The 13,753-nt window shown below is 42.2% G+C and overlaps 1 protein-coding gene across 2 annotated transcripts in view; it reads left to right on the top strand.

Moving 5' to 3' along the window:
- The first annotated feature begins 327 nt into the window (after positions 1-327).
- SELENOI (selenoprotein I) overlaps positions 328-13,753 on the top strand; it is a 90,599-nt gene continuing 77,173 nt past the window's right edge. The window contains exon 1 of one of the 2 annotated variants that reach the window (XM_055540731.1): positions 328-584. Coding sequence is in view for 1 of the 2 variants with exons in the window: in XM_055540730.1 (XP_055396705.1) it covers positions 528-584 (57 nt within the window). In the remaining variant the exon portion in view is untranslated. The remainder of the gene's footprint in view (positions 585-13,753) is intronic. The other variant, XM_055540730.1, reaches the window with a different exon arrangement.

The raw sequence follows: 13,753 nt of genomic DNA, 5'->3' as shown, positions 1-13,753 counted from the left end.
TCTGAGGAACTCCTGAACTGATTAGCACACAACCATTCTACCTTGTCCCCCGAGACTAAAACTGTACCCGCAAATCTCTACCCACGCACAGACGCCACCGTACCACCGGCATTCCCCAGGGACGAAGAGCAAGGCCTCCTGGGAAATTACCTTTCACCTCCCCTCTTGCCTTACCTCAACTCACCAATTTTGACGTTAGCGAATAAAGCGACGAGGAGGCATAGAAGGTGGGACTTAGTGGTCCCAGGTCCATGTTGATTGGTTGAGACGGTGACGGGGGGGCCCCCCGCGTGAGCCTGCTAGCACCCCTCCCTCGGTGGGCGGGGAGAAGTGAGGATTGCGCTTGCGCGCTGAGAGGCGGTGGAAGTGGCGGGGGCGGGTACGCGTGCGCGGTGGGCGGAGCGTGGCTCTTGTATCTTCTTTGCCCTCCCGGGTCCTCCCAGTCCTGCCCAGCCGGTGTAGTGCTCCTGGTTTCCTATCTCGTCGTGGAGAGTCGCTGCCGACTGGGCGCTCGTGTTCGGGTCGTCATGGCAAGTTACGAATACGTGAGCCCGGAGCAGCTGGCTGGCTTTGATAAGTACAAGGTAGCGCGGGCCCCGCGGACGCCCCTTGCCCTGCTGGTCCCGGCCTCTCCTAGGCGCCTGAGAGGCCGGCGTGGTTTGTGTCACCTTGTGCCGCGTGGCTCCGGGCAGACTGGCGGCACTTTCTCCAGGGGTCCTGCCGAGTGGGATTTGGGGTCGGGGAGCGTGGGAGCATCCTAGGCCCGCCGCTCCGACTGGGCCCCCTCCCGGGGGATTGCTTTTTCCTTAGGGGACCGCTCCACGAGAGTGGAGCCGGAGAATTCCCTTGGCTTCTTTACTTCGTTATTATTATTTTTAGTTCCTTGAGAGAGGTGATGCAGTTCTCTTCTGTGGTGTCTTGTCTTTATTTTAATGAAGGTTTTACCCGCCTCTCTTGCATTCAATTTCGGCGATGGAGAGAATCTCTTGGCAGATGAGGCCCGGGGAAGGGGAGTGACTTACTGGGGCCGTACTGCAGATGCACCCGCTTCCACGCCCAGAAAAGAGGCGCCTGGGCGGCCAGTGCCGGTACATGTGCACGGGCAGAACCTGGAACTGTGTAGTGAAAAGAGCGCGCGGGCTTTGGAGCTCATGTAAACCTGATAGCAGATCTGATACCCAAATCTAATTTATTTGGCGTTGGGCTAAATACTAGTTTTTACCTTGCAAAATGAGCATTGGAAAGCGCCTGGTACATTATGGGCCTCCAGGACCTTCTGGTCGTTATCTTTACTTCAGGTAACGTTCTTCTCCACTGCTCCCTTAATGAGCGAATGACTTCAGTCAGTCGTCCAAGCCCGAAATCTGGGCAGTAACCTTTCATCCTTGCTACCTGTGCCGCTTTCACTACTGATTACTTTACCCCACCCACGAGCCCGGTGAATCACCAGGTCCTGTAGTTCCATCATTTTAGCCTAAACGAGAAAGATGGCTCCACTACCACTCTCCCCACATATACTTTAATCTTTTAATTTTAGAATGGTTTTTAGAACAGATTTGCAGAAAAATTGTGACGGTAGTACAGAGTTCCCATATACCCCACATCCGATTTTCCCAGTTATTAACATCTTATGGTACATTTGTCACAATTAAAATGAACTGATACTTACACAGTGTTATTAACTGAAGTTCATACTTAGTTTTCACCCAATGTTCTTTTTCTGTTCTGGGCTGTCATCCATAATAACATTTAGTTGTCATTTAGTTGCCTCCTCTTGGCTATGATGGTTTCTCAGTCTTGTTTTTGATAACCTTGATAGTTTTGAGGTGTTCCAGTCAGGCATTTTGTAGAATGCCCCTCAACTGGGATTTGTCTGATGTTTTTCTCATGATTAGACAGGATTATGGGGTTGAAGTGCCTTTCTCATTGTCCTAAGAGTACATGTCATCATCGCGACTTAATCACTGTTGATGACTTTGATTCCCTTGCTGAGGTAGTGTTTGTCAGGTTTCTCCTTGTAAAGTTAATCTCTTTGGAAGAAAGTCGCTATCCAGACCTAATTTAAGGGGTGGAGAGTTATACTTCACCTCCTTGAGGGCAGAATATTGACGTAATTTTATTTGGACTTCTGCATGGAAGAGTTACGTTTCTCCCCAATGTATATTTATTCAGTGATTTACTTACATGCATATGAGTTCATGAATATTTATTTAATACTTTGGTTTACAGTTAAATACTGCTTGATTTGATTGCTTACTAACATCCACTTTTGCCCTTTCAGTCCTTTTTCTCTGCTTCATAATGATCTTTTTTTAAAAGTGTGTATCTGGTCACATCACTCCTTTGCTTATAATCGTACACTGTCTTCCCTTTGCTCTTGGAATGAAGTCCTCAAATCTAGAACATGATCTGCATGGCTCTATGACCTGGCCCTTGTCTGTGTCATCAGCTTCATGTCATGGCTCTGTCTCTCTATTCTTGCCAGCATCAGTTGCCATCTCTCCCATTTCCTTTTTTTCAGATCTTCCAAGTAATGTTATGTCTGCCAGGAATGTAGTTCGCCATTTATGTTTATCTTCACATCTTTTTAAAAAACATTTATTTATTCATTTATTTGGCTGCATTGGGTCTTAGTTGTGGTATGTAGGATCTCCAGTTTCAGGGCTTAGTTGCTCCTCAGCATGTGGGAACTGAGGTCCCTGATCCCTCATCCCCTGCATTGCAGCCTAACCACTGCATTGCAGTCCTAACCACTGGACCACCAGGGAGGTCTCTCATCTTCACTACTTAATTTGAATGTTACTTCCTCAGAGAAGCATTCCTTAAATATCTCATACCTCTCAAGTATGCTCTTATAGCACCCTCTGCTCCTCTATGAGATTAGTTCTTTAGGTGTCTCCCCATTACTTCTGTGCATAGGCATCCAGTAAACATTTGTGGAATGAGTAACAGAAAAATCACAGTGGATCTTGTCAAACTGGAATAACTGTAAGGGACATAGTGCATTCCTCTGCTTTTGAGCAATATTATGCCATACTGTTTTGAACTGAGATGCTGACTAGTCTGAAAATTTTAAGTCGAAATTTAACCCAGTGCAAGGCTTTCACTGAAGAAGGTTATTAGCCCAGATACCTCTTGTTTTCCCCTTTCTGTTATCTCTTTTGCACTGTAAATATTGACATAAAAATTTTTTTCTTCCATTCTAGGATCTGGCTTTCTGGTAAGTGCCAACCGAATAACTGTTTTATTTGCAACAGTGTCTGTGATAGGGAATCTAATTTTTTTTTCTTTTAAATAAGCAGTCTTTCCTAGATTTATATTTCCTAGTTTATAGGAAATTTTAGTGTGATTTTTCCGTTCCTATTTTTCCCCCTTCCGTTATCTGACTCACTTCCTGTCCCCGATAGCAGATTTCCTATCATTCTGGAAAGCAAAGGTCAATTTAGCAAACATCTAATGTTCACTAAAACATAGTTTGTTGATCTTCTTTTAGTTATAATGAGACTTACTTTAAAAAAGTGGGTGTGAGGAGTGCATGGCACAAATTTATAAACTTCTTCTAGCAGAAGGTTCTTTACTCAGTACTGTGTTCATATTAAAAAATACGACTCCAGAGGGCAAAAAAATCTGTGTGGTCTGTTTTCCTGGAATGTAAATTATACCTGGAGACCTTTTCTTCCTGAAGATCACATATTCCATTATGTGGGCTTTTTGTAAATGCTTATTGAATTAAAACAGCTTTTGAAGAAGATCATCCCATAAATGGGTGAAGACTCAAAACACTCAAAAGAGAGATTTTTATTCCTTGACGTGACTCTGTATATTAAAGCAAAGAGATGTAGAGAAAAATTTATATTATCAAAGCAGCTGGTGGAAGAATTACTTTTGAACCAGTTTAATTTATCTTCCCCAGAGGTACATCTGAGAGCTACAGTTGAAAACCTGGCAGTTATTCAGAATAATTCCTGAAAGGGGTGCACACGTAGAGTAGTAATTAGGTTTCAGTAGTAAGAAAGTGTTAAGGCAGTTGATTTTGAGGGCAGAAGGAAGCATGGGATGAATTCAGTGTTACATGCTCTTTTAACACTTGTGTTCCTTGTTATGTCTCCCCAGCCTTATTAAACAGTTGCATAATTTGTTGAGTGTCCACCCTCTTTGTTGGGATATGAGCTCTGGGAGGGCAAATCCTACAGCTCTCTTGTTGCACATGACCAAGGTCTAGCACATGAACAGTGTAGGCATTTGACAGATATTTATTGAAGGAATGAAAATGTACAAGAATAAAAACCATTTGGAAGTATGGTAAAATGGAGCTGTGCATTTCCAGGAAACTGGAAGGATACTTTCATATTTTGAATGTGAAAATAAATCCCCATTGTTCTCGGTTGCTTATTAATGTACCTTTAAGCAGTTATGTTGAGGGATTTCACTGTCACCAGGCTTATCTTGGAGAAGGCAATGGCACCCCACTCCAGTACTCTTGCCTGGAAAATTGCATGGACGGAGGAGCCTGGTGGGCTGCAGTCCATGGGGTCGCTAAGAGTCGGATACGACTGAGCGACTTCACTTTTACTTTTCACTTTCATGAATTGGAGGAAATGGCAACCCACTCCAGTGTCCTTGCCTGGAGAATCCCAGGGACGGGGGAGCCTTGTGGGCTGCCGTCTATGGGGTCGCACAGAGTCGGACACGACTGAAGCGACTTAGCAGCAGCAGCAGAGGCAGGCTTATCTTTCCTGCTCTCTTCCTACCCTATCTTGAGTTGAAGAATGTTTCCACTTATCTAAGGGTGAAACTTCTATTGTGGTTTACCTAATCTGACCTAAGGAAGCTTAGTTTTAATTGATAGTGTAGCAGCTAGTTTCAAATTGTATCATTTTGCTTCAGAGAAAAAGTGTTCTGTGAAATATCTTGTTTGGTATCAAGACTATAATTTTATGAATTGGTTTCTGCTATCATTGTAATTAATTAACTTGGCTGTAAACAATAGCCCATTTGAAGGAACTTTGATAATTGTGAATTCAGGTGAAAAAGAAAGGCTTCCTACATCTTGATGGTTGTGCTAAAGAACTGGAATCTGGCCTGCACCCTTACTGGTGCATGCAGTTTAGTTTTGTTTGTCCAGTAAACATTTATTGAGGGCCTGCTCTGGCTCAGACACGGCATTGCAACTGGAAAATTAAGCTAGGCTAGAATTCCTGCCTTCAGGGAACTCAGTTAGGTGGCATATGGGCAAAGAAGCAAACAGATACAGTTAATAAATGCAGTTAGGTAAGTTTACTTCCTTGCCCTTGGCATTTGTACTTCTCTGCTTGTAAACACTAATTGGCATATAGCATATATACATGTACTCCCGTGCCAGAAGATTATACCAAGAGGAAAGATGTTTTAGCTAAGGAAGAGTAAGTAAATTTTTTCAAACACCAGTCTCCTCCTTGAGCATCCGTAGTGCCTCCCACATGTTTTTCATGTGTTTGATATCCAGAGTCCTCAGCAAGGATTTCAGCTTCCTTCACTAGACAGTCCCTCCTTCTGTCTTATCTCCTCATCTCTTGTTTATTATGGATAAAGTCTAGCAAGGAAACGTGGTCATCAAGCAAGGTCATTGCGACCTGCTTGTTCTTGTCTCACTGCTCTAATTCTTCTCCAGTCTTCTCTCACCACCTGTCTGACTCGTCAGCAGATGTAAATGACAATATTCATGGAAATGGCATCTCTTTGCCCAATGAGTCATGTTCTTTGTGGGTGCAGTTCTTAAAGTCTTGTATTGATAAAAAGTACTTTTGTTGTTCAGTTATTAAGTCGTTTTAATTGTCTTAATTGTCTTGCGACTCTTGTAACCCCATGGACTGCAGCACTCCAGACTTCCCTGTCCTCCACTATCTCCCCAAGTTTGCTCAAACTCGTCCATTGTGGGGGAGCCTGGTGGGCTGCTGTCTCTGGGGTCGCACAGAGTTGGACATGACTGAAGCTGCAGCAGCAGCATGTCCATTGAGTCAGTGATGCCATCCAACCATCTCAGCCTCTGTCGCCCTCTTCTTTTGCCTTCAATATTTCCCAGCAACAGGATCTTTTCTATTGAGTCGGATCTTCACATCAGATGACCAAAGTACTGGAGCTTCAGCTTCAGCATCAGTCTTTCCAATGAATATTCAGGGTTGATTTCTTTTAGGATCGACTGGTTTGATCTTGCAGTCCAAGGAACTCTCAACAGTCTTCTCCAGCACAATTGGAAAGCATCAGTTCTTCGATGATCAGCCTTTTTTATGGTCCAATTCTCACATCTGTACACGACTACTTGAAAAACCATAGCTTTGACTGTATGGTCCTTTGTCAACAAAGTAATGTCTGCTTTTTAATACATTGTCTAGATTTGTCACAGCTTTCCTTCTGAGGAGCAAGCGTCTTTTAAATTCCTGGCTACAGTCACCGTCTGCAGTGATTTTGGAGCCCAAGAAGTCTATCACTGTTTTCACTTTTTCCCCAGCTGTTTGCCATGAAATGAAGGGACTGGATGCCATGATCTTAGTTTTTGGAATGTTGAATTTTAAGCCAGCTTTTTCACTTTCCTGTTTCACCTTCAGCAAGAGGCTCTTTAGTTCTTCTTCACTTTCTGCCATTACGGTGGTGTCATCTGCGTATCTGAGGTTGTTGATATTTCTTCCAGCAATCTTGATTCCAGCTTGTGATTTCGGACAGGATGCAGAGATGATGTACTCTGCATAGAAGTTAAATAAGCAGAGTGACAATATACAGCCCTGACATATTCCTTTCCCAATTTGGAACCAGTCCGTTGTTCCATGTCCGGTTCTAACTGTTGCCTCTTGACCTGCATACAGGTTTCTCTGGAGGCAGGTAAGGCGGTCTGGTATTCCCAGCTCTTTAAGAATTTTCCACAGTTTGTTGTAATCTACCCAGTCAAAGGCTTTAATGTAGTCAGTGAAGCAGAACTAGATGTTTTATCTGGAATTTTCTTGCTTTCTCTATGATCCAGCAATTATTGGTAGTTTGACCTCTGGTTCCTCTGCCTTTTCTAAATATAGCTCATACATCTGGAAGTTCTCGGTTCACGTACTGCTGAAGCCTAGCTTGAAGGATTTTGAGCATTACTTTGCTAGCATGTGAAATGAGTACAGTTGTTCAGTAGTTTGAACATTTTTTGGTATTACACTTCTTTGGAATTGGAGTGAAAACTGACCTTTTCCAGTCTGTGGCCACTGCTGAGTTTTCTAAATTTGCTGAGATATTGAGTGCAGCACTTTAACATCTTTATCTTTTAGGATTTGAAATAGCTTGGCTGGAATTCTGTCACCTCCACTAGCTTTGTAATTCTTCCTAAGAGCCACTTGACTTCACAGTCTAGGATGTCTGGTGCTAGGTGAGTGACCATACCATTGTGGTTATCCGAGTCATTAATACCTTTTTTGTACAGTTTTTCTGTGTGATCTTTTCACATCTTCCTAGTCTCTTCTGCTTCTGTTAGGTCCTTGCCATTTCTATCTGTCATTGTGACCATCCTTGCATGACACATTTTGTCAGAGCCTCCTCTATGGCCTGTCTGTCTTGGGTGGCCTTGGACGGCGTGGCTCATACCTTCATTGAGGTACACAAGCCCCTTCGCCACAACAAGGTTGTGATCCATGAAAAGTACTTTTAGAAACTTTAAATTTCTGTCCTAGGGTTAATATAATGCCTCCCCTTTTTTCATTTTCAGTTAGATTTGGTGTTTTTCTTTCTTAGTAGATTATTACTAGGACAGTGCCTTGCATTTAGTGAATACCTGCTGAATTTCATTATACCTTGTCTTTGCTTACAGTGCAGTATTTGAAGTCGCTATCAGGAGGTTAGGGCTTCCCTGGTAGCTCAGCTGGTAAAGAATCTGCCTGCAGTGCAGAAGATCCGGGTTCAATTCCTGGGTTGGGAAGATCCCCTGGAGAAGGCATAGGCTACCCCACTCCAGTATTCTGGGGCTTCTCTGATGGCTCAGCTGATAAAGAATTTGCCTGCAATGTGGGAGACTTGGGTTCTATCCCTGGGTTGGAAAGATCCACTGGAGAAGGGAACGGCTACCCACTCCAGTATTCTGAGCACTAAGCTGATGATGTGGCTTGTCCTTCAGCTGAGGAATTGGCAGAAGTGGCATTCATGTTTGTTTTCACCAGAGCAGTGGTCCTCAGACTTGAGAGTGTTTCAGAATCACCTGGAGTGTTTGTTAAAAGACAGATTGCTGGCTCCACCTCCAGGCTGTCAGATTCTGTGTATTAAGGGAAGGGTGCAAGATTTTGCACTCAGTTTGGCAGCTACATTTTGAGAAGCACCTCATCAAAGGAATATTCCATTGTATTGAAGAGCAGTTAATAAACCAAGAAATGAATGTAAAGAAGTAAGAAGCTGTATTACTGTAATGTTCATAAGTTAGCTCTCAAGCATCAGGTAGTCTTGATTTTGTGGATAGGGGCCTCAGGGTATCTCTTATACTAGAAAAGAGGATGGTGTAGTGCTTTCAGTATTGGGTATGAGTTTTCTATTGCTGGGTAACAAATTATCACCGATTTGGTGGTATAAAACAACACACATTTATTGGCTCCCGCTTTTCTGTGAGTCAGGGCACCAGTGACTTGGCTTCTTTGCTTATGTGTCACCAGCCTGCCATGCAAGCATCATTGGCGCTGTGTTCTCATCTGGAGTTCGGGATCCTCGTCCAGGCTCATGTGGTTGTTGGCTGAATTTAGTTCTTTCTAATTGTTGGGCCAAGGCTCTTGGCTCCTAGAAGTTCCCACTTTTCTGGCCACATGGCCGTCACCATAGGCACTTCATGTCATTGCTGTTTGCTTCTGTAAGGTCAACAGGAAACTCTTCTTCAAACTGTTAAAATGGAGTCCTAGGTAATGAATTATATTATGAAAATGGCATCTCATCACCATCGCGTATAATGTTTTCTTGGGACTTCCTTGGTGGTCCAGTGGTTAAGACACTGCACTCCCAACGCAGAGGGTCTGGATTCCATCCCTGGTCAGGGAACTAAGATCCCAAATGCCTCTCAGCGTGGCCAAAAAAAAAAGAAATTATAATATTCTCACAATCAAAGCAGTGACATCAGTCACCTTCACTGTATTCTGTCAATGAGAAGCAGGTCACAGGTTCCACCATCAAGAGAGTGAATTAACAATGAAGGGGAAGGGATTGATTTTTTGTATTAATTTGTATAAAGAGTTTGACTCATTGGGGATTAATTACCTTAGAATATGTCTGCCACCAACTGGAAGACAGAAAAAGGTGTATTGGAGGGTGGACATTATGTTAATAACAATTTCAGTATATTGGATCTATCAATAAGTAGCCCATGATTGTGTTTGGGCCAGGAGATGATAGTCTGGTTTAAAACAAAGTGATCCATTTCACAAAAATGTTCCAAGATGACTCATAAAGGATTTATAGTTTAGGCCTTCCTGCTTATTAGCTGTTAATCCCTGAATTTTATAGTTTCTTCATCTGTAAAATAGGGTGGAATAATCTACCTTATTTATCTTATAATATCAAATAAGAGAACAGGTATAATTGTACTTTGGAGACTGTATACATACAAATGGAGACATGGTATTATTAATAGGGGGAGAGTAAGAGCAACTTCCCTTGTGAAGTGACAAGTTGCTGTGAACTAGTTTCCAGAGGTAAATTGTTTCTCTCATCACTGATGGAGTCATTGTATATTGCCACTTAAGTAAACATGCAGAGTAGTTTGTATTTATTCATCCATATGTGCAAACATTCAAAGATGTTTCAGTTCAGTTCAGTCGTTCAGATGTGTCCAACTCTTTGAAACGCCATAGATTGCAGCACACCAGGCTTCCCTGTCCATCACCAACTCCTGGAGCTTACTCAAATTCATGTCCATCAAGTTGGTGATGCCATCCAACCATCTCATCCTCTGTCATCCCCTTCTCCCGCCTTCAATCTTTCCCAGCACCAGGGTCTTTTCCAGTGAGTCAGTTCTTTGCATCAGGTGGCCAAAGTACTGGAGTTTCAGCTTCAACATCAGTCCTTCCAATGACTATTCAGGACTGATTTCCTTTAGAATTGACTGGTTGGATCTCCTTGCAGTCCAAGGGACTCTCAAGAGTCTTCTCCAACACTGCAGTTCAAAAGCATCAATTCTTTGGTGCTCAGCTTTCTTTACATTCCAACTTTCACATCCATACATTACTACTGGAAAAACCATAGCTTTGAATAGACAGACCTTTGTTGGCGAAGTAATAGCTCTGCTTTTTAATGTACTATCTGAGTTGATCATAGCTTTTCTTCCATGGAGCAAGCGTCTTAATTTCGTGGCTGCAGTCACCATCAGCAGTGATTTTGGAGCACCGCCAAAATAAAGTCTCTCACTGTTTCCATTGTTTTCCTATCTATTTGCCATGAAGTGATGGGACCAGATGCGATGATCTTAGTTTTCTAAATGTTGAATTTTAAGCCAACTTAAACTCTTTCACTTTCATCAAAAGGCTCTTTAGTTCTCCTTTGCTTTCTGCCATTAAGGATGGTATTATCTGCATATCTGAGGTTATTGATATTTCTCCCGGCAATCTTGATTCCAGCTTGTGCTTCATTCAGCCCAGCATTTCTCATGATGTACTCTGCATATGAGTTAAATAAGCAGGGTGACAATATACAGCCTTGACGTATTCCTTTCCCGATTTGGAACCAGTCTGTTCCATGTCCAGTTCTAACTGTTGCTTCTTGACCTGCACACAGATTTCTCTGGAGGCAGATCAGGCGGTCTGGTATTCCCATCTCTTTGAGAATTTTCCACAGTTTGTTGTGATCCACACAGTCAAAGGCTTTGGCATAGTCAATAAAGCAGAAGTAGATGTTTTTCTGGAACTCTCTTGCTTTTTCGATGATGCAGCGGTTGTTGGCAATTTGATCTCTGGTTCCTCTGCCTTTTCTAAAACCAGCTTGAACATCTGGAAGTTCACAGATCACGTATTGCTGAAGCCTGGCTTGGAGAATTTTCAGCATTACTTTAATACCGTGTGGGATGAGTGCAGTGGTGCGATAGTTTGAGCATTCTTTGGCATTGCCTTTCTTTTGGATTGGAATGAAAACTGACCTTTTCCAGTCCTGTGGCCACTGCTGAGTTTTCCAAATTTGCTAGCAAATTGAGTGCAGCACTTTCACAGCATCATCTTTCAGGATTTGCAATAGCTCAGCTGGAATTCCATCACCTCCACTAGCTTTGTTCCACTTGACTTCGCACTCCAGGATGTCTGGTCCTAGGTGAGTGATCACACCATCGTGGTTATCTGGGTCATGAAGATCTTTTTTATGTAGTTCTTCTGTGTATTGTTGCCACCTCTTCTTAGTATCTTCTGCTTCTGTTAGGTCCATACCATTTCTGTCCTTTATTGTGCCCATCTTTGCATGAAATGTTCCCTTGGCATCTAATTTTCTTGAAGAGGTCTCTAGTCTTTCCCATTCTATTGTTTTCCTCTATTTCTTTGCGTTGATCACTGAGGAAAGCTTTCTTGTCTCTCCTCGCTATTCTTCGAACTCTGCATTCAAATGTATATATCTTTCCTTTTCTCCTTCGCCTTGTTTATTGAGCTCCTACTGTGTGACAGATGCAGACAGGATCAGGCTGGAAAGCCGTCTCCCTTCTCTTAACTGTTACTGTAAAATGCCAACTGTCTGGTGAGTCCCACATTTGTATGTGAAGGTAGTTCTTTTGATTGCCTTCATATTTGTTGAGTGACTAACAGTTTTTAATAATTGGGATCTTTTGTTTTATGTTTTGTGCTTAAGTGACTGCCCAGAGGCTTGGAATGCCATTGCTAAAGAAATCTGCTGCGGGATTGGTAGAGCACATGTTGACCACAACGGATCCTGTCCTCATAGAGACTTACAGCTAAACATGGTTGAGTCCTGAGACCCCTCAGCAGGGGACTGACCTCCATACCATATTAATACCACACAGACACTTGAGAGAAGAAACTTGACATTTCTTTTCTCTCCCCTGAGTTCTTAAGAAAGGATGATAATGTGTTTCTTTCATTTAAGAGATATCTGGAAAGTTGGTATGAGCAGTAAACAGTTTAATATAGTGAACCCAGTTGGGAATCAAAATTGGTTCTTTGTGACTGTCCTGCTTTTTATTCCTAAAATCATGGATGATGTAGAAGTCAGGAATTTGGAGAGTAATTTTAAAAAGTCAGAAACATCAGTTTGAGCTTGCTTACATCTGAAATGATTAACAATCAGTGCGGTTTATGAACTATTATTAGCTTGTACTCAGTCCATACTTCATGGAGTTCCGTGGTTAACTAAAATATGTTTTATAAGTGTAAAGTTTATTTTTCAAGTGGGTAAAGACAGGCAATCATTTGATAGTTAGAGACTTCTTCCTTATATTGATCAGAAGACAAAGCAAGTATACTAGATGGGACGCTAGCCTCAGTCTGGTTAATAAGTTGGTCAGAGCTCTGCATTTAGTGCAAAGAGATGTGTCAATTTATCAGTTTTCTTATCAGTTTACAGAAGAGATTTAAAATACAGTACCTGTACAAGGAAGTGGTTCCATAGTTTTCCTTTTGCTGGAGCCAATTTCCTTTTGAAATTAAGAGGAGACTCACATTTCTAGTGTCCTTCTCAAAAATGGGCACTTAATAGCATATTTTAGAAGTAGTTTAGAGTCTTGTCCTGCTTCTAGCCTAACCAATAATTGCCACTGGCCTGGTATACGGTAGCACTCTTGTAACTGTTTTGCACTTTTGCCTTTGTGTTCCTTTAAAAATATAATCAGGACATGCATCGGGTTTATGATAAAATAAATCTCACTGTGGACCTTTTGGGTGTTGTCTGCCCACGTCTCCAGTGTTATTTCATACCACTCTTCCTTGTTCATTCACTGAGCTGTGGAGTGGCTTTCCTCCACTTTGTGGTCTTCCCACATTTTGTTCTCTGCTTTAGAAGGTGTCTTGGCATGTACCCTCCCTCTTTCCCAATTTTTACCTAAAAACTGCATGCACATACACACATACACACGTGCATACTGTGACACATATATTCTTTATTTTCTCTCTTATTTTTAAGGTATAAATTGTATACAAATGCACAGATCTTAAGTATATAATTTAATGAATTTTTGCATTTATGCATACCCATGTAACCGTCACCCAGGTCATGAAACAGAATTATTTCTAGCACCTCAGAGGGCCCCCATTTAGTCCCTCTCATCAGACTGTTATTATCTCTTTTTGCCATAAATTAATTTTGTCTGATTTTGAAATTCATATAAATGGAATCTTCAACACTATCTTCTCTTTAGTAGTCTCACTTTTGTTTGACTCACTGTCCTATCTTGTACATTCTTTACCTGTCTTATCTTCTAGGACTCAGCTTTAGTGTCCCCTCCTCAGAGAAGCTTTTTCTGAGCACCTTAGACACATTCCTGGTCCTCTGGGACAGCACCCCATTTATTGCTTTTCATGGTATTGATCACAGCTGTGATTATGACTTGTTTTCCTGCTTAGCGTCTTTCTCACACTAGACTGTGGGCTTGGTGAACACAGGACACATTTTGGGCTTGTTCACCACACTCTTTCTGGCGGCCTAGCACAGTGCCTGGCACAGTCACAGGTACTCAGTCACACATATTTGTTGACTTAATAAATGAATGAAGAATGAACCCTGCTTTATTTCCAGACTTGTACTGAAGTAAAAAGAAAAAAAGCCTTGCAACTTTCTAATATTTGACAAA

This window comes from Bubalus kerabau, chromosome 11, assembly GCF_029407905.1.
Source record: "Bubalus kerabau isolate K-KA32 ecotype Philippines breed swamp buffalo chromosome 11, PCC_UOA_SB_1v2, whole genome shotgun sequence".
Classification (NCBI taxonomy): Eukaryota; Metazoa; Chordata; class Mammalia; order Artiodactyla; family Bovidae; genus Bubalus; species Bubalus kerabau.
The sequence above is the reverse complement of the archived record's forward strand: the minus strand, read 5'-3'. Positions and strand labels throughout refer to the sequence as shown.